This window comes from Eublepharis macularius, chromosome 1, assembly GCF_028583425.1.
Source record: "Eublepharis macularius isolate TG4126 chromosome 1, MPM_Emac_v1.0, whole genome shotgun sequence".
Lineage (NCBI taxonomy): Eukaryota > Metazoa > Chordata > Lepidosauria > Squamata > Eublepharidae > Eublepharis > Eublepharis macularius.
The window spans coordinates 195,363,354-195,384,246 of NC_072790.1; the positions used below are offsets into that span (position 1 = coordinate 195,363,354).

The 20,893-nt window shown below is 43.5% G+C and overlaps 1 protein-coding gene across 1 annotated transcript in view; it reads left to right on the forward strand.

Annotated features, from left to right (window-relative positions):
• The window catches only part of PKDCC (protein kinase domain containing, cytoplasmic), a 54,676-nt gene that overhangs the window by 2,128 nt on the left and 31,655 nt on the right, over window positions 1-20,893 (forward strand). The window contains exons 2-3 of the mRNA XM_054980883.1: window positions 14,821-14,943; window positions 17,053-17,324. Coding sequence (XP_054836858.1) covers window positions 14,821-14,943; window positions 17,053-17,324 — 395 coding nt within the window. The remainder of the gene's footprint in view (window positions 1-14,820; window positions 14,944-17,052; window positions 17,325-20,893) is intronic.

Sequence of the window (20,893 nt, forward strand, 5' to 3'; positions counted from 1 at the left end):
AGAATTCTTCAGCCAGAGGAAGGTCTGTTGCCTGACTATTTGTGTTGTGTGTCTCGGAAGGCCTAAAAAAATCTGGGCTAGTAACCAGCTCCTCTTGTCAAAAGTGTGTGTGTTTGTGTGTGTGTGGAGGGGGGGTTGACATTGTGTAGATGAGCTGGCATAGGACCCGTTTACCATTCAAGTTTATTTCTGAAGCATACCTGTATTTTTCTCCAGTGGGGCAAAAGTAGCTGGGGGGGGTGGGGGTGGGGGTGGGAAAGCGGATCAAGTGGGATGGTGGAGGGAGCCACTTCCACCCGCACCGGTGTTGTCCTTCAGATCGTAGCCTAAAACGTGTAGAAAAATGACCGGAGAAATATTTTGAGCCTGTGGTTCTGCATGTGTAAGCAGCAGCTCCGTCTTTAAACGATGGCTGGACTTCAGGCGAAGAGTGCATTTTACCCTTTAAACGGGAGCCCTGAGGAAGAGGAAACCAGAGACCGAATCTCTGTTTCTCCAGTTTATTTTCACAACAACCCTGCGAGGCAGGGTAGTCTAAAAGTGAATGAATGTTCTGGCGTGGTCTGGTGAGATCCGTGGCAGAGAAGAGAGTTGAGTCCCTGGATACACGGCATCACGCTGTCTTCCTTCAGCCCCCTTCCTTACACTGTGAGAATGAGACGTGGGTTGGGATCGGAGCCCTGCCTCCTTCCCAGGGTGCGAACACGATACTGGTTCCGAGCTTCATTGGGGGAAGGGCTCACTTGCAATAGCGGAGGAAGGGGGGCAGGAGGAATTGCTCCCTGGCTGGTAGGTAGGCAGGGTAGGCAACTGGATAAGTTGTTTGCAGCCATGTTGGCCCTCAAACAAAAGGCAAAGAGTGAAGAACACAACCCATGCGATACCTTTATTAGGACCAACCCGATGACTCCTAACGGTGTGCAAACTTTCGGTTCCCCAGAACTCTTCATCTGGCTTGGAGAAAAAAAAATCCAGTCCCTTTGCCGGAGATGTAATGGGGTATTATTTACCTTCATGCCACGAAAAGTGTAACCTGATCACATCCATCTCTGTAAAAGGCTCAAGACATTTTCTCCAGGCCTGTTGGCATCCTCATAGGCTTGTAGGGCCAAGCTTTGCTTTTAGAATCCAGGAATCGCTAGCCGGGTTACAGAACAAGAAACAGTTAAGCGTTGGTCTTCATTCGCTGGGCCTGTTGAGATGAATAGTAGCTGTTTTGGCAAAGCAGGAAACGCTGATCGTTTTCCAGTGCTGCTGTTACACAGCGTATGTTCCTCCTCACTCCTTAGAGGACGAGCTAGTTTGGGATTTTAAAAACCTGGAGCTAAAATGCCCCCCCCCCCCCAGCATCCTGGAAAACCTCCTGATGTTAAGCCTAAAGGTTCTCAGAGCGAGGGCAGTGGCATTCATCTGCATAGGGTGCGATCCCGTCTCAGTTAAGCCACAGTGAAGATTAAAACTGAAATCAGTGAGAGTAGAAACTCCTTCCCTCTGCCTGGATCGTGTCCTCAGAGTGTGCCAGCGCTCATTTTACTTGGTTGATTATAGAACATAAATGTATCCAAGTAATGCAAATCTATAATAGACACATATGTTGCTTGAGCAAAGAGACCCGTGTTGCCTAAATGGCCATTTGCTACTCAGATCCCACTGAAATCCCTGGCAAAACAGCCCCTGCTTTTTTATTGATCTTGGCTCTCTGGGGACGATCTGTAGAGCTGTTAAGCAGTTAAGTTGGCTTTCTGAGTACCATGCACCTCAGTCCTAATGTGCCTGTGTAGAACCAGGCTCCAGTGATTTCAATCACACGTTATTCCGAGTAAAACAAATTAAGGATCGTGTGTAAAATCGGCTGGATCCCCCCCCCCTTTTTTTGTATTTGTGTGTGTGGAAATTGGTGTGCCTAGGAAGGAAAAATGTAAACGCCTCGATTCTTCTATCTCTGCAGGAAGACAGACAGACAGACAGACAGACGGGGTGGAGGGAAGAAATATCCCCCCCTCTATAAACAGCAGCAAGAGCCATAGGAGAAGGGGGTCTCTGTTAGCAATTTTCACTCGGGGCACGTCTTTGTAGGGAGCAAATCAAATGGGTCTTGTCAAAAGTGTAGACAAGGCTATCGACTCAGTTTGACAGCCAGAGCTCTCCTCCCCCTCCCAATTTTTGGGCTGAAAAAAAAACCCTATTGGCATTCCTTTTTCTCTCTCAGTAGACTTTGCAAGTTCCTCACCTTTGGGACTGTCTATCAAGCATGTTTCTAAAAACAATTTTAAGCTGCTGTTTCTCACTGCTGCAATCTTGTGTACATGAGAGTAAATCCCATCAACTCCAGTGATCCCATTTCCTTGTCAACATGGCTGCAGTCCTGTTTCCACCATTAGCCCATCAATCCTAACACCCCTTCCCCCCCACATGCCTGACACACTTAGATAGCTCTTTACAAATCTCCTCTTCTTGTAACTAGTTTCTAGAAGAGGAGGAACCCATACATACAACAAAGCCGGTAGGAAAGTCTGAGGCAGATTTATGTGGAAATAATCCTCACTTAATCTTACTCCCAAGGAACCGTATGTTAGGATTGCATCCCTAGAGACCTTTAAAAGAATAACTGGTTTAGATCCTACAATCCAGGCTGTTGCCATTTCTTCCTCTCTGAGGACTGTCTCTCTTTGGGTGTATTGCTCTCTTCACTTCTGGGAAAAATAATTTGGCCACACTGCTCACAAAATGGAAGCCCTGTGGTGCCTAAAAATGCCAGCCTTTAGTTTTCTTTGCAGACACCCTGCTGGTCTGATTGAATAGAAAAGATTAGAATCGAGAAAGTCAGCTTGCTCTGGCCTGTGAAAGATAGACGTTCACAGGGGTTTGGAGCCATTCTGGTTCTTTCCCCCTTTGTGAGCAATCGCCTGGTGAGGAGGATTCCGAAAGAGATGTACCAGCCTTCTGAGTTCTTTTGGAGTCTCCGTATCTCACCTGGTTAACTATGTCAGCCCAATTATGAAATACAAAACAAAACAAAACAGGGCCATATTTGTGATGGGGCTTAGATTCCTTTGGCTTCCTTACAGCGTCACCCATTGGTTATCTAAATCTGCTGCCCTGTGCAGTAGAAGAAGCATGGGTGGGTCTGATTAGAAAAATCTGCCTTAATTTGATTTCATTTTGCAAATCCTGTTGGAAGCAGAATCTGGGGGCGGGCAGTGCTGGATGAGGCAAATGAACACTAACCGCTTGCTAAATCATTACTGAATAAAGGTCTGAATACAAATGAAACTGGGCAGACATTGCTTGAAGGGCGTGTGGCCCCCACCTGGAATTATTGCTGTTTTGAGTGCCTTTGGAACAGGTTTTTGAGTGGATAGTTGGGTTTGAATTTTATGAGTTGGATCACAATCTATTTTCAAGACTTAATGGGATTTCAGTCTGTTTCTTGAAGCGCTGTACATGTGTGTTAGATCCTTAATTCTCTCCGAAGAGTTGATCAGTGCGCTTTTAAATGGTCTAGACCCTTGTGCATTCTGTATTAGTCATTCTCTTTTTCAAACAGAATGAGACTTAATTACATTTTGAAAAATGTCTGAAAATTTGATTAGGCCTTTAAGATTCCAGAATGTTGACATTAACATTGTTCTTTCCTAGATGGATTTTATCCTGTCTTGGACAGGGCTAAATGAGATCTCTTGTTCAGCTTTGCTTTGTCTCTTACACTGCCCTGCCATGGGCTGGAACCATGACTTGCATTTTATTCTGTTCCAGGATCTTAAACCTAATTTCATCCTTCACCCCTCTCAGTGATTACTAATATCCAGCATTTCACAGCTTTCTTTCTGTAAGTTTCTGAGGATGGTTTGAAACGCAGTCTTCTGCCACCCTCACCCCAGGCCCTTCTGGCTTCTGATTTAATTTGGACAGGAGGAACAGACTCTCTAAATAAACACATCCTATTTAGGAGAATTTCCTCAAGCGAAGCTCTGAGTGTCCTGGGAAAGCGTCCTTGTCGTTAGGAACTTTTGAGAACTGGCTTTCATTTTTTTGTCACTGCTTTCTTGAGTGCAGGAATACAGGGGAGACCACCCATTCTCCCACTCTCCTCTTTGGCTCAGCAGCACATCCATCTGCTGTGAGTGATGGGTTGCCAAGGGCTTCCGACATATTAGTGAATTAGGCTATTTATCCAAAAATAGTCCCTTATTCTGAAGAAGCCTATAAATCCAAATCAGAAATTAGAATCCAAGGCTTGGGATACAAGAGTCTCTCTCTTTCTCTCTCTAGCAACAGTTAACACCAATTATTTACTCTTTAAAAATATTATTTTGCATTTTATATTGTATTTTTCTTCCCATGGGAGACCCAAAGCAACTTGCATGTCCTTCTCCCCTGCTCCATTTTAGCTTCACAATGACCCTGGGAGGTTAGGTTGAGCAAATGACCCAAGGCGAGCCTCCATGGCAGAGTGGGGGTTTGAACTTGGGTCTCCTGGATCCTAGTCTGACAGTGGAGCCTCTATACCATGCTGGCTTTACTGCAATGATGCTTCCGGTGTTCAAAGCACTTCCCATACACTATCTTGTTGTCATCCTTACAACAATCCTATAAGGAAGGCCAGTGTAATTGTTAACATATTGCAGACAAGAAGAATGGCTTGCCTCAGGCCACCTAAATGAACTGGGGGCCTCATAGATCATGGCTCACCTATTTGGCCACTATCCTATACCTGTTCCCTAACTTAACTCGTTTTAACTAGACCAGCCAAGAATATTTGGGCACGAATCTGAAAATCCAAGAGGCATTTCTCTGCTCCCAATAAAAATATAAAAGTAAACTGAGTAACTGAGTAATCAACATCCTTCAACAGTATGCACAATCTAAGGCGGCTACCTTTCTTTTCAGAACGGGCTCATTAATAGTGCAATCCTAAGAACCTTTTCCTGGGAGTAAGCTTTAATGAATAGACCTGTTTAGGATGATGAGTAGACTAGTTAGTTCTCTGTCTATCTGGTTATACTTAGATTTCCCAATGCCTAGTTATGGACTGAATGATTGTCCTTGGGCCACCTCACATGTAAGATTTTAAAATGGACAGTGAATGCAGTGAAGACGAGTTCAGAAGCAAGTATTCTGCACATGCACAGAATCCAAGGCTAGTCAGAGACTGGCAGCTGTTCTGTGTTGAACATAAACTCAGGCCAGTCTGTTGGTGCTTAGTGTTTGAAATGGCCCTTCCTCAGTATGAATGTGAGTAAAAGAGATACATGTTATCTTAATTAGTTACCTCTTTAGTATCTTCTTGTACTTACTACTAGGGTGGTTAAAGAATGGCAACAGTGAAGCATTTCTTCTTTTTTTCTGCCCAATTTATAGGAATGTTTTTAGTGCAATCTGTTGTAGAATTATTCCATTGAGCCCATTGATTTCACTGGAGCAACTCTGCAATATATTGCACTGTTAGCACAGTGTGGCATCAAGACAGCTGTTGGACAGGGTTTGGGTTCAGGTCTTACATCAGTATTAAAAGCCTAGGCAAAGTATTTACCCATGCAGGGCTGTATGTAGTCTTGCTGTCTTCAGCCTCCTGTTTGCAGAATGAAAATGTTGACCAGCCGTACAAGATTATTGCAAGAGTAACGTGCCTTGAGCAATTTTTTAAAATGGAAAGGTGGCATATATAAATGCACTAAATGAATATAAATAACTGAGATCATGTAGATGAATTACTTTGAACATTCCCCAAATTCTAGAAACTAAATTAATTGCAGCTTTGGTCATGGTTGAAGGACAGATTCCTAATCTGTGAGGGTTTCTGGTAGTTCTGTGGATTAGCTGATGTGGAGGACAAGGCTGTGATCTTGTGTGTGGGACACAGAACTAGTAAGGGAAGGTTTCCTTTAGAGCAAAAGAATGTGATCTTGTATAAGTGCAGTCAGTCTCTCGCTTGCTACAGGGTGTTTGGAAAAGCCGTTCCAACTCATGTGTCCTCCCCCCCCCTTAAATGGGAAGAGAGACAAAACCTTTCAAATTTTCCAGCTGGGTGTGTGGAATCCAGATTCCTCTGTTAGCAGCTGGCACTTAGATGCAGGTAAAGAATTGAATCAAGCTCTGGCTGAAGCTTCCTGGAAATGATACACAGTGGAGAAAGTTATTCTTTGTGAACAAACACAACATGCTGATCTCTGTCAATTCAATATTTCTGAACATTTCAGCTCAACTGAGTTAAATTCACGAGACTTTGCAAACAATGTGTAATGCCAGAAGTAAGTTGTGAATTTATGCTTACTCAACTAATGGATTTCAATAACAAAATGGAATCCTGTTTCCATTTTAAAATTTAGATCCAGTTATGTACATGATCTATGGAAGGGCCGCTTGAAACTGAACGGTGTGAATGCAGCTTCACATGGCAACCTCCCTGTGTCAAAGCACTTTCCCTATTCAGGATTTTCATTGTGGTTCTCTGCAGAAGGGATTTCACTGTAATGATGCAACCCTTCTTAATTTTGCTTTAGTATGGCCAACATGTCTATACTTCTGGTAATGTCTCTAACATGGTAACTGCTAAGGAAATAATACCATTCCATGATTTTATACATGAACAGGAGGTTGCTTATCTTGGCTGTCAGTTGGGACTAGCAGAAGCAGGGTGAAAGGGATTTGTACCGGGGAAAATTACCTCCCACCTTGAAAATGATCCCTCGGTTTTATAGAATGATAGAAATATCACTGAGATTATAGTGCTTTCATCTTTTTGGGTTTGGCTCTGTTTTGCCTTTCTCTGTGTTGCTGATTGCAGTGCCGCAAATTAAGGTGGCATAGTAGATGGATATGCGGCATTGGTCTCCTCCATCCCCTACCGCAATAGTGTCTTCTTTGCTCACATATGAAAACAACAATTTTCTTCTGGTTGGCTGCCATGCTAGCTGCACCAAGGTGGAGTGGCAAGTTTGTCATTTGGCTCCAAACTGAACGGCAGTGATGCCTGCTACATACTTGTATATACAAGTGAAGTTTTGCCTCTTTGCCTCCATGGTGCAGCCTAAGAGACAACACACTGATAAACTGGAATAGCTGCTTCTTATATCGATGTCCTTGTCAGTTGCATATCTTCTGAGACTCTTTCCACATTTCCTCCTCCCTCTGACCTTCTTGAACTGTAAACCAGACAACTAGGCTCCAGAATAGTGGCCAAATCTGAATGCTTTTTAATATTAATAAAATTAATAATACAATAATTATATTAAAAAGGTCCGCAAAATAGTAAAGAGTCCAGTAGCACCTTTAAGACTAACTAACTTTATTGGTTCTTGAAAGCTTATGCTACAATAAAGTTGGTTAATCTTAAAGATGCTACTGAACTCTTTACTATTTTGCACCATGTTCTTGTCACTGCATCTGTAACATTGAGCCCAGAACTCTTCAATCAAACAGGAAATGATCGGACCTTTGGGAAGGAATATCGGAACCAGATGAAGGGGAAAGGAAGCTACTGAAGGCCTTTTTTGCTGATGTAAACAAAGAAATTGTCACCCACCCCCAAAATAAAGATCTGAGTTTGCTTATCTTGCAGTTGCTTGTCAATTTTGCATGCCTCTTATTCCATATCCACAAGTGGGCTTCCCAATATGCGTTCCTCTTGCACCAGCCATGGAGATACACAGGTGTAGATGAAAATGGGAAATGTTGCTTAGTCTGGAGTAAGCGGTGGTGTTGGAAGAGGAAGAGAGACGTTCATTAAATTTGATTTAATAATGAGAAGCATTTGGGAAAGGGAGGCATGTCGCTCACTGATTTATTGTACTTGAGGGTTTGGCAGCCCCATTAATTGCTTTGCACTCATTCTCTGTCAAAAACGGTAGCTGATGTCCTTGCAGAGCTATGGGTGATGATGGGGGGTGGTGGTGGTTTGCCTTCTATAGCAGCAAGCTGACATGTCCATGGCTTGGTTTTATTTTAGTTTAAAAAATAAAACACTGCATTCTGGGGAAGAAGACATGGAGAGAAACCCTTTCAGTGGTAACTGCAGTAGCTCATTTCTTTCAAACAATGGCTTCAATTGTAAAGAGACAATGGTGATGTTAGATTTACCGTAATCAAACATAATTATAAGCCTGGTATGTGTCAGCACAGCAGCCCAGCCAATCCTAAACCGTTTGAAAACGATTGTTCTCTAAAAACAATTCTTCTTTCCCTCTAGAAGGGAGGGAAAGAATGGAAACTGACAACGGAATACTTGGAAACGTGGAATATTCAGGGCTGCCCAGAGCTACCACTGGCCTAGGACAAAGATTGTATCTGGGCCCCTCCACGTGACCCTAATCAAAACCAAATATCATTGGCTTGCTGTTACCATAAAGGGAACAGGGGCAGGATTAGGAAAAGAGCAGATTTCACTAGTTTATGCAGTGCACATTGTTCTTTCTTATGTTCTCTCGGGCTGTGTTGCAGGCTCTCTCTCTCTCTCTCTCTCTCTCTCTCTCTCTCAGTATCTTGCTTATGAAAGGAAGGTAGAAGATGATTAGAGCTAATAGGTATACTGTTTTTTGCAAGCTCTTTCTTCTTCCTCAACAGTATCTTTTCTCTAAAACAAAGAATGAATCCTGACTTTTCTTTACCTCCAAAGTACCTGCTTTTAAACAACCCAAAGGGTGCCACCTTGGTACCTGCAAGGAACACTCTTTTGCAGCACCCATAATGACCACTGTCATTAGAAAATAGAAAATAATAGAAAAAAATTAGTGTGTACTTACAGAAAAAAAAGGAGGAAGCAGAATCAGTAAGACTCCCCAGTAGAGATGGGCTCAAAACAAACTACGGAACAAAATTCCGTACGGAACGGCCAGTTCCATCAAAGAACCACCTGTTAAATGGGACTGCATTTTTCTGAACTTTTCTTACCGTTCTGTTGCTGGTTCGGACACTTTTGGCGCCAAATACTCTCTCACCCAGGCAACGGTGGCAGTCTTTAGCTTGCTCCCAATCTGAGGCCTCTAGGCTTGATTGGCAGCTGTCCTTGCCAACTAAAGAGCTCCCACTCTGGCCTATCCAGCCAGGAAAAGTGTGGGGGATAGAATATCCAAGGCAACTGAGGAGATGGGCCTTCAGCAGCCATGGTAACACAAATCTCTTCCTTCCAAAACCATGTTAGGCAGGTTTTTCTGCCAAACAGAGTCCTCCTGTGTTGTTCAATCTCTTGGCTTTTTCCATAATAGCAGCCTGGTTGTTGGGGTAGAGAAGCCTCTCTGTGCAGATGAAGAAATGGGGCAGGGAATGAGCAGCAAACGGTGGGCTGTGTGCAAGGCAGATGCAGGGAGGAGGAGAACAAGCGACTGGCTGCTGCTGATCATCGTATGAGGGAAGAGGAGCAGCATGTGACGCATACATGTGCTGCCTTCTCCACATGCAGCCCAACATGAGAGGCTGGCTGGCTATTCAGGTGCAGGATGGGGGTAGGCAGGGGAAGCTGAGCCACCCCCCAGCACCTGCCTCTCACTCTGTGTGTGTAATCACAGCGCTCCTGCAGCAGCTGAAAGGGCAGGGGCAAGCAGAGGCAATCCAGGGAAGCTAAATTATACTGTGTTAGCTGTTGGAGTCTCACAGCCCTCAAGCGGACTCTGGGCCACAGGAATTTTGTCCCCACAATCCCCAATCCACTGTGGCCCTGGGTACATTTCCTTCCAGTTGCTGTGATGATTACCTTCCTTCCTTCCTTCCTTCCTTCCTTCCTTCCTTCCTTTGCCTGCTGGCCAAAGTGGGCTTTTTAGATTTGTAGTTTCTACAGTAAAAATGCCTTTGACTGATGTCAATCAAAGGACATTTTGGTTACTTTTGGTTTTAAAAAAGCAGCCAATAAATATTTACACTGTACACTGGAATTTTTAAATTCCATTTGACTTCACGGGGAAAATATAAGCTTATGCATAAGTCTCTTCTTGAAATCACGTTCATTTAAAAGGACACACTGTGTAATCCTCCTTGAGTCTCAGTAAGAAAGGGAAGACTGTAAATGGCATAAATATATAAATAAAAAAGTGGACTGATCATAATTGGTATGGTAGGCACACATATCCATAATAACTGATTACCTCTCCAACCCATTTATTTTAGCAACAATATGTTGCTGAGGGCTACAATCCTGCATACTGACTGATGAAATCAGCTTGAAATCACTGGAATTTAAAGGGACCTTATTGGGTCCAAGACTGCAGTTCAAGGTCAGAACTAAAGATAACAGATAATATCCCCTTCCTTCTTCTTCCCTCTCAGTTACTGAAGGACAAATGGGGAATAATGTACATTATCTATTGACTTAGCCTTCAGAAGGCTGCAGTTCTGTGCACACTTGGGAGAGAGTGGAGTCTCTAAACAAATACAAGTAGGACAGAGGAATTCATCAGTATTCAAATGCTGAAAAACAGCATTTATTTTTTAATGTGGGCGTAGAGAAAAAAAATCTCTTTATCACATAGTATATCAAGCTAGAAGGCTATGTACTGACTTATGATTTTTATTAGTATTATTATTACTTTTGCATAGTATATAGCTTTTATTGGTTGGGAAGTGGTGACTAAGCTGTGATTCAAGGAAGTGGTTTTATGCTGAGCTAAAACTTAGTCTTTACAGTGTCACAAGACTCCTGTTTATTTTTTCCTTAGCAGGCTAACATGGCTACATTGTGGAATTAAGTCACTTACTCTGACCCCTTCTGCAATATTGAGATAATATTGGTCTACCTTACAGGGCTGTGTTTAGGTATATAACAAGATGTGGACTACAGTAAAAGTACTAAGAAGTATTATTATTAGGCAATTAAGATTCAAATACTGCTATAAAATAGATTGAAAAGCATGACATAGCACATTGTGTTATAAGAAGATTGTAATTTTTTTAAAAATGACTGCATCTGATATGCATCTAATATTTATCATATTATGTCCATCTATGTAGCCTGATTTGGACAATGTCAAAACCAGTAAAGATGTAGCTGATAAATTCTTGAGGTGAAATGTTAATTAAGTTCACAGTGGTTTATCTTGTGGCTGCTGCACCTGTAATGTGTTAACTGTAATGCCGCATGGAAAGGAAGATATGGGAGAGGGCTTTCTGTGTGGTAGCTATTTGCTAAATTTTGTGTATTAAATCATGAGTCCTTTCGCTTCCTTTAATCTCTGGGTGAAAAACCCATGTGTATCTAGGTTTTGGCAAAAAGATGATTATGCACCTCAAATTATTTAATTGGTTGGGAATTTTAATCAAGAGCCTTTGTTTAGACTCCAGATCAATCTCATTGTTATCCCATGCTTTCTCCAAGGGGCTCAGCACTGTATATGTGATTCTTTCCTCTTCCCGTAAGGTAGATTATGCAAAGAGAGAATCACTGGCCTAGGTTTACCTGTTGAGCCTTGTGGTTGAGTGAAGAGCTGCACCTGGATCTTCCCAGTCTGGTACTCTAGCCATCATACACACTGGTTTCTGGATGTTTGCCAGCTAAATTGCTACAGGGTCCCAAGAACTATTTTAGGTTTGGCCACCACTTACATGCACAGAAGGGCTTTGTTTTGCAGGCTTTCCTCCCCTTCAAACAGCAGTAGCTCCCCCTGGCCTCTTGCCACGCCACATCACAAACTGCTTTTAGAAGTCATCACTTTTGGAGGCGCTTTTGGAGCAGGTGGCTTGTTCAAGACACAGCACTTCCCTGGGGGTGTGAAACTTGTGCAGGTCTTCACATCCTGGCTTTGAACTGTAAGGTGCAGTCTAATCTTGGACAATGCTTGCCTTGTACTTATATATGGCAGATTGGCAACTTCCCACTATGAGGAATCCTGCCCTAAAGGGTGCTGGAATTGGGTTAACCAACAGGAATAAAACTGGGGCTAATGGCCAGCCCTGGAGTCTGTTTTAAGTACTCTTCTAGAATTAGGGAAGTATGAACATGCAAAATATACAGCTTTCCCTCCCACCCATACACATATTTCAGGTTCATGCCTGCTGGCAGCTTTAGATTGGCAAGTCCTGCAGTTAAGAACTTGGGGGGGGGGTGTCTGTAGCCATTGCAAGCTGAGCCAGTTTTAAAAAGAGTGTTATATTTGGGGCCCTAAATAGGCAGTGGGTAGAGGGGATTCTGAAATATTACAGACCCCAGTCATTGAAATTTTCAGTCTTTTTTTTTTTAAATGGAAGATTCTAGTCTTCTGCTTTATGGAGCTACTAGGAAGAAAAGTGCTGGCAGTATTCTACCTACTTGCTCTAAAAGCTGTAAATCTTGTTGATCCCGGAATTGTGGCTAATGCATTAGAAAGGTAGTGGGATCACATCTAAGTACTTGGCACTTAAAAACAGAAAATGCCTTTGATAGCCAGTGTGATGTTCTGGACTCAGTGTTGACCTTGGCCAAGAGAGATCTAATGATTGTTCAGTTATGAAGCTCTTTGGCAGCTCTGGGTCCAGTTATACTCTCTCAGTCAAGCCTATCACACAGTGGTTTAAATGGAAAAACCCCATGTATAGCTTGGAGCTCCTTGGAAGAAGGGTTAGAAGCTGTGAGGTGTGTGTGTGTTAATAATTTTGTTAATCATCATGAAAGTAAACCTTCTAAGCTACTTGCACACACATTTCTAATGTCATTTGATGGCCCTACCACAACACTTCTGGCTAAGTGCCTGGCTGCCTTACTGCAGACAGACATTGAAAGTGACGTGTATCTGGCCAGGGGTGGGGGGTGATGAGAGAGGTCAATGCAGTGCCATCTTCTGGTGATTTGCTGGAGATGACCATCTGCTGCTCCTCGTCCATAGCTCAGGGGAGTTGTGGGGGCAGGGGGAGACAGGAGGTGGGCTGGAGGAGTAGACAGATGCGGCTTGGTGAGGAAAGATGAATCACACAAAGTGCTTCTTTATTGCAAGAACGCTTCCCCAAAGGCCCAGATGTTATCCTGAACTTTTAGGAGTGAAGAAAGGATCTGTTAGCAAGGACTTGGCTGCTGCAGGAAGGCCAGAGCTGATACAATTGTAAACCAGCCATAACTATCTGTGTTGTTACGAGACAGCCGCATGGCTCTTTTCTGAAGTGGCCGAGTGTCATTTCTTGAAGGCAAGAATCATGGGGCAGCAGGGAAGGGTTTGACTTGTGGAGTTGTTAGAGAGATGAGTATTTTTTTCCTTCACAAGGCAAAACATACATTATTTTTCTTCTTCAAAGATGCCTGTCCTACAAAAATAATCCTGTTGATTTGTCAAAAGAGTTCTCTTTTGGCTCCTCTCTTTCTCTGTGTCATAAAATCATTCCCAAAGGCTCTGATAGGAACTGCTGCTTCTTGAATGGGGAACAGATTACTTCCAAGTTCCAACCTGACCCGCCTTTCTTAGGAATACCCTCTACAGAGGCCTGTCCTGGGACCAGTGGATACTGTTTCAAAAACCCCTGACGATTTACAGTGGAAGCCAATTTAATTCCGGAGAAGGCTTGGGGCATAGAAAGCATCTTTTTTCTGAAGTGAATTAACTTAATCTTTCTCGTGTACCTGAATTCCAAACAATGCTTACACAATTCTCATGGCCACAGTCTTTCTTCTCTCCCAGCAGAACGGTATCAAAACTACCACCACTATGACCTTTACTGCTGCTTCTCTTAATATCAGCTTCTCATTTTTTAGTTCTCTGTGCCAGAAATTAAGGTGAAAGTAACTGCAGCAAGTATGTATAAGATGGCAAAGTTTTCTATTGTTGGCTTTAAAACTTTCTTTTTTCTACCCTCCAGTTTAGTTTTGTCTGATGTTAATATATAGAGATACATATTTTAAAGAGCTGAGGTTCAAAGGTGCTTATTTCAGGAAAGAAGTAATTACTTACTATAACCATGCATTTTTGGCATTTTGTTTAACCTTCAGTCCCCTGAGACAATGGCAAATGTGGCAGTAGTTTTTACACTTTCCACATCAGTCTGTCTGCTGAGAAGCCACATATCTGCTCTGGAACTCTGCCATGGTACTGAAAGCCAGTGGAACGTAATAGCTAAGAAGCTGAGCTGTGCACAAAGAAGACCCCAGTTCAAATTGTACCTCCTCCATGAGCTCTCAAAAGGCCAAACAAGATGGGATGCTGGGAGTTTTTGGAATGGAGTTCTCTGCAGTTTTTGTGTCAAGTATCATGTGCATAATTCCAGTTGAGAACACAGAGCAAGGGGAAGACTAAATTTCCCCCTTTCTGGTGCTCTTTTTCCAGCCTGAAACCATTCTTGGAGCTGATGTTCTCTATGCCCCAAGCACAGAGATGCTCTCTATGCCCCAAGCCTTCTCCTATATCAGAACTTGAATGCTTGCCCTAATGGGGTTAACAACAGTTCCCCAAGATTGTTTCAGATCAGAAAAATGGAGAGGAGGGGAGGCTTCATGGACTCCAGTGTTATCTGTGGTTTGGTCTTATGAGGCTGTAAGCAAGCAATTGTTTCTTGATTTCTGTGCCCACTCCATAAGTAGATAACAAAACTGGCCTACCAGTCCAGTTGTAAGCCTTATGGTTTGTCCCTATATCTTGTTTCCACTTGTGCTCCATTTAATCCATATGGAATGCCGTTATGCTAGTGCTAGGCTGTTCTACTTGCACATGGAGCCCAAAAGCGCCTGGTGCAAGAGGAATGGGCTCTGCAGTAGAAGACTGCAATGGATGAAGGGGAACCCAAATGGAAACAAGGTATAGAATCCAACACTATCAAGGTAAGTACTACATAAATGATCTGCCTGAAAGACTTTCCTCTGATGGTTGGAGGGGGGGGGGACACAAACATGGGAAGTATGTATCAATAAATCATCTTTTCCTCATGTGCCTTTTGCAGCTTTATGGCTACTGTTACCAGGATAGTAATGACATCTCAGACACATTGACCACCATCACTGAACTAGGCTCACCGTTGGAGATGATACAGCTTTTACAAACCTCCTGGGAGGACAGATTTCGAGTAAGTACAGTTACCAAGTCAGAATTGTAATAAACAATAGTTCAGTGCATGTGACAATAAAGAGTGAATTAATGCTCAGGAGTGGAGTTTCAATGGAAGGTCTTCATTGACGGGTCTGGAGAATTCCATCATTATGGGAAGGTTGGCGAGCCTATAGGACAGGGGACAATTTTCCTCCAGAATGTCTCCCCACCAACATCACATCCATCTTGTCTGGATTTCAGCCTCAGCTTCTTCAGATTCATTCATTTGTCTACAGTCTCCCAACAGCTCATTAGAACAGAGACAGCATCATCCATCTGCTTGGTGAATAAAGTGTAGCCAGACTGCTGACACACAGATCTGAAGGTCTGGCTGATCTTGCCCAGTGGCTTCATAGAATAGATGTTAAGCAACTTGGGTGATAGTTTTGACTCCTATGGAGCGCTACAAGGCAGATCCGAAGGAGCTGAGCTACTGATGGAAACTGTTTGAGGGGCACACTTAAAGCAGCAACCCACGAAAGCACTTCAGGGTGAGCCTAAAACCACCTAGTGAGTTTGTAGTTGAAATAAGATTTGATGCTTATCACTTACCACTAAGAGAATGAGCTATGAACAAATCTCACCTCTGCCATGGACTCATTAGGTTCTCAGGCTCCCCACGTGCAATACGAGGATACTAGTGCTGGCTTTTCTTGTAGGTGTCATTAGGATTGCCACAAGATAATGCATATGAACACTCAAAGTGCTGTATAAATGCTCAGCATTAGTATTTCTCTGCACCAGCTCTGTTGTTATTAATACTATTATTGATAATGTATATTTCATTTTTAAATAAGTGAATTGTTTTTTACTCTATTGTGTATTTACTGTATTATGTGGGAGGGGTCATCCTAATCCCTGGGTGGGTAAGTACTGCCAGGGCCGGTGCGCCCATTGAGGCCAGGTAAGTGGTTGCCTCAGGGGCACTGGAGGGGGCGCTGGAGGAGGTGCTGGGGGTGGGAGTGCGCGCCATGGAGCTGCAGCCTCCCAGCCCTCCCGCCCTGTGCTACCGCCGCCACCAACACACACCTCCAGCTGGGCACAGCAGCCGCAGGCAGGCATCTGGGGTGGTGCAGGGCAACCGAGCGGGAGAGCTGGGAGGCCACCCACGCACCGTCCCAGCTGCCCGCCGCAGCAATCAGAATGGCTCGTGCACGCGCCCGTGATGACATCACACGTGATGTCATCACGCAGGCTGGTGTGTGAGTGGGCGCCGAAAACCCTGGTGCCGCTCCTGAGTACTGCAAGTGGACTGAAGCTTGCAAAATAGGGGTTTCTTACTTCCCCTGTCCTTCTGCAGCCCAGTGAACTACCCATAGATCTCTGGGAGGAGGGCGGGGGTCAGAAGACTCATGACCAGAGTTGTTACAAAGCAGGGGGAAGGCAGAACTGGCAACTACTCTGGTGAAACAGCACTTTGGATTGGCCTCTCCCCTTGGTTGTTAAAATGAAAAACTGTGGCTGCAGTCCTGTGCACAAGTGCTGGACAATAAGACCTGAAACAGATATGCTCAAGTGATATATCTCTTGTCTGGCTGTATCATTTCATACTGAATGTTAGAATTCTTCTTCGCATAAAAATGCCCCTTAAACATAAAAACACCCTAGCATGTTCAGAAATCAAACTAGTATAGAATCTTGTCCTTTCAAATGCTAGTTTAATAAGTTTGTTTTAATGTGATACTTCTGTTGGCCTTTAAATCACTGGGACCTACTTCTGAGTAAATGTGCTAGGATTGGAGTAGGAAAACATAGAATACTCAGCCTCATTTATTTTTCGCATGCAGATATGAATTTTGCTGAAGGTCTCCCAGGATCACACTGGCACATTACATGCCATCTGCTTTTATGTCTGCATCTTTGGCTTTAGTTTTTATTTCTTTCCTGAAAACTTTTAGAACCAAGCTACTGCATCAAAAAATTCTGGGTAAATTAGAGAGAAAACCTTGTGTGCATTTGGCTCTTCTGGTTCACAGCCATTGAGTCTGTTTCTGATTGTCCTTCTTTGTGCTAATGATAAACAGATACTATTAAGATTGCCCTATTTGGAAAGGAATACGAGACCGTTTGGCTTTTGTTCTTTCAGATATGCTTCAGCTTAGTTCGGCTTCTGCATTACCTGGCCCACTCTCCCCTTGGCTCTGTGACGCTGTTGGATTTCCGACCTCGTCAGTTTGTGATTGTGGATGGAGAGCTCAAAGTGACTGATCTGGATGATGCCAGCACTGAGGAGACATCTTGTACTAGCAACAGAGACTGTTTCATGGAGTTTCCAGCAAGAAACTTCACTTTGCCTTGCTCTGTTGAAGGCAAATGTCAGAGCATGAATGAGAAGAGGAATCTCTACAATGCATACAGGTAAACTGTGAACCATTGAAGCAGCTGACTGTGAATGGCAGTAGGTAGGTTCTAGTGGTCACCTTCCATTGGCATGTGCTTTTTTCCTGACGGAAGGGAAGGAATGTTATGCTAAGAAAATGTCATCCAATGCAATGTTATTTTTCCAGCAAATCACATAGGCAACTGCCCAATTTTCTCCACATGAGAGGAAAATACAGCCCCACAAAGCTCACTGGGACTCAAATAACACGAAGCCTCCTACCAAGGTTCCAAGTGTGACTCTGCCCTGCCTGGCTAGATGCTGATCTTGTAAGGCTGAGTAGACCAAGTAGGGTTACCAAGCATGTCCTGGGAAAGGGCAGGAGACATGGATGTGGGGAAAGGGAGGGTTCCATTGGTTGATGGTGTGATGTCACTTCCAGGGCAAACTTCTGGGGGAAACCTAGAAGTCACGTCATGTTTGTCTAAGAATGGTTAGAGACTCTATGGTAAAATCCTGGAAGAGACCTAATGCCATTGACTGACATCAATTTTAAATATTTTCCCCCTCCTGCTGGCCACTGGAGTGCAGGAACTTGGTACCCCATCAGCAATCAATGAATGAGAGTGGACATAGAGCAGGAAAGCAGCCACAGCAAACACAACCACAGCTCGGCTTTCAGTTCTTTTCTCCTTTCCCAAATCTAGTGCATATGGCCAAGTGTTTAAAACTCTTTCAAGGTGATCAGCATGTGCCCAACTGACTTGAGGGGAAGTGAGTGAGACTTGTCTTCTCAACCTATCTTCACCCCACCCATAGTAGCTGCAACAGGACACCACAAAAGACAAAGGAGCTCAGCTGCAACTTCTGTCTTTTATTGAAATACCACTACGTTTCTCTGCCTACCACTAATAATACTCTGAATCCAACCCACTGTTCACAATAACTCTGGCTATGTACTGAATCAGAGACTTCACTTAAAGTGTGAAGACAGAGCCATTCTAAGAGCAGTCACAGGAATTTTTTCATCTGAGTCTAGTTCTACAATTAGGAGGGCTCAAAGAGAGCCTCATATTTGGACACTTGTTAAACTTTTGATATTTTATAAATTTTGTAACTTTTAATGCACAATGTGTGTACTTTTAAAATTTTCTGACCTGGTTCCTCAAAATCTCTGAGAGGGCCTAGGTACCAGCAGCCCTTGATCTTGCTCCTCAGCACATGCATTAGATACTCTCAAAATATTGTTTTTAATAGAGGCATATATAAGTGTAGGCATATATAATTTATCCCTCCCCTGACAAAACAAAAATAATAATTAAAAAAACCTAAGCCTGAAGATCTTCCAGAATTACAGACTACAGAAATCTGTTCCCCTGAAGAAAATGGTTCTTCTGGAGGGTGGATTCTATGGAATCACATCCCTGCTGAGCAGCCTGCCCTACCCTGGGTCTACCCCCAAATCTCCAGGAATTTCCCAACCCAGAGTAAGCAACTCTAAAACCAGCTGTGAAATCAGTCAAAGGATTTTGCAAGGTGTAGAAAAGTATTTGGGAAATCATAAGTAGAAATGGGCACGAACCGCATTATGAACTTCAAAACCCCACGAAATTGGCGATCGTGCGATCGTGATCCGGCGGTTCATGATTGTCCAAGGCCAATGAACCAGTGTTCGGGAGAGGCCTGGTTCGGTGGGTTCGGCCGCGGTTCGGGAAGCCAGACACTCAAGCGCCAGCAATCAATTCCCCTGGCAACCGAGCTGGGGGAATGCCTGAACTCTGTCTGCGCTCCTTCTGTCGCCCTGGAAACCCGAATGGAAGCCCAGCTTACCTTGATCGGCAGGTCTTCCTTCTAACCACAGAGCTGCAAAGCGGTTACAAGTTGGGAGAAGACACCCAGGGGAGGGAGGAGGAAGGGGGTGTTCTGTAGCCATGGGCACTCCAATCTCATCCCTGCAAACCCTGATAGGCAGCTCTGACAGCCAAACACAGACCTCCTGCTTTGCTCAATGGGACCTGTGCTTATAAATAGCCGTAGGCTCCCAGGCTGGGTTTCACTTTCAGTGAGCAGTGGAGTGGGACAGACCTCTTGCTTGCCACTTGCTAGCCTTTGCGGAGAGAGGCTGAGAGTATAATTGAGCTTGGATTTTTGTGGGAGTTTCCTGGGGGCCTTGGATTGGAGAGGGTATAACTCCAAGATCCCTTTTGCAATCTTGTCCAAACTTGGGTGATGGCTGTAGGAGAGCCTGCAAAAGACTCCCCGGGAATATGGGCTCTCTAAGTGCCACGGGGGCTGTTCCATGCCCCATGAACTGCGAACTGGTTCGGCAATGGAAAATGTTCGTTGCAGTTCGCGACTTCAGGATCGTCGTCGGCACTGAACCGCAAACCGCTGGTTCGTTAAATTTTTTTGGTTCGTGCCCATGTCTAATCACAAGTACTAGCCTGTTAGATGCTCACCACATTTGGCCTTTTCCTGGTTCATTTTGATCCAATCTAAATACTAACAGTTTTTTAAAGCTAGGAATAATTTTTAAGGGCAGTGATATCAAACTACCATTGTTATTTTTAAAGTGCATTTCTTCTCTTTTTCCCCCTTGGCTTATGCTATTCTAGGCGACGATAGAGCCTCTGTTCCATATATAGTACAAAAGGTAGCATAAACAGATGCTGTTTTAGGGAGGGGCTATGGCTTAGTGTCAGAGCATCTGCTTGGCATGCAGAAGGTCCCAAGTTCAATTCCAATTAAAAGGATGAGGTAGCAGATTAAGTGAATGACCTTCAACCTAAGAACTGCAGAGCCACTGACGGTCTGAGTAAACAATACCTTTATGGACGAATGGTCTGATTCAGTATGAGAAAGCTTCATGTATCCATGTGCATCACCACCAGCAAATCATTATTACATATTTTGTTCCAGAGAAAGAAGTTTTTTGTTGTGATTTGAGGAAGGGTTGACTGATTTTAAATGGCGAGATGTTGATACCTTTAAAAATTATCTCCCAACTACTTATATTTCTCAAGTGTAAAAAAGCATTGGACATAATATTACTCACCAAGACCAGATACAGGAAATTTCCTGGACATAACCAAGTGGTACAGCACTTTTACTGGTAGGTTGTGTCCCCCTCCCAGCTCAACTGCAATTCCTGGCTCTTCCTTTCTGCCTTGACCAAAGCTTTCCCAACTTTTGGAACTTGCTTTTTCAGTTGGGTAGAGAGATTGCATTTAAAAGGAAGGCCTTGGCAGCCTTGTGAAGCATGCAAAGCTCTCTTTTGATTCAGGGCCTGTGTCACCATTTTGACAATGAAATTACATTCTCACTTCCTAATGCATTCCTAACTATTGCATTGCTTGTCCAAAGCCACTCATGTCCTTTACAGCGGTCCAAGTACAATGTTCTATTCATGACATCATACCATTGCCAGCAAAGAATCTTGTACTGATACTTCTGTATAACTTCATTTTTAAATTTAATATTTACATAGCATACATTTTATTTTCTCCACTGGATGTGATTGAACTACTTTAAAAATATAATTTCTTTTTATATGACAGTGTGATCTATGTATATTAAAAATACTTTACTTTTCAGGATAGATGTAGAA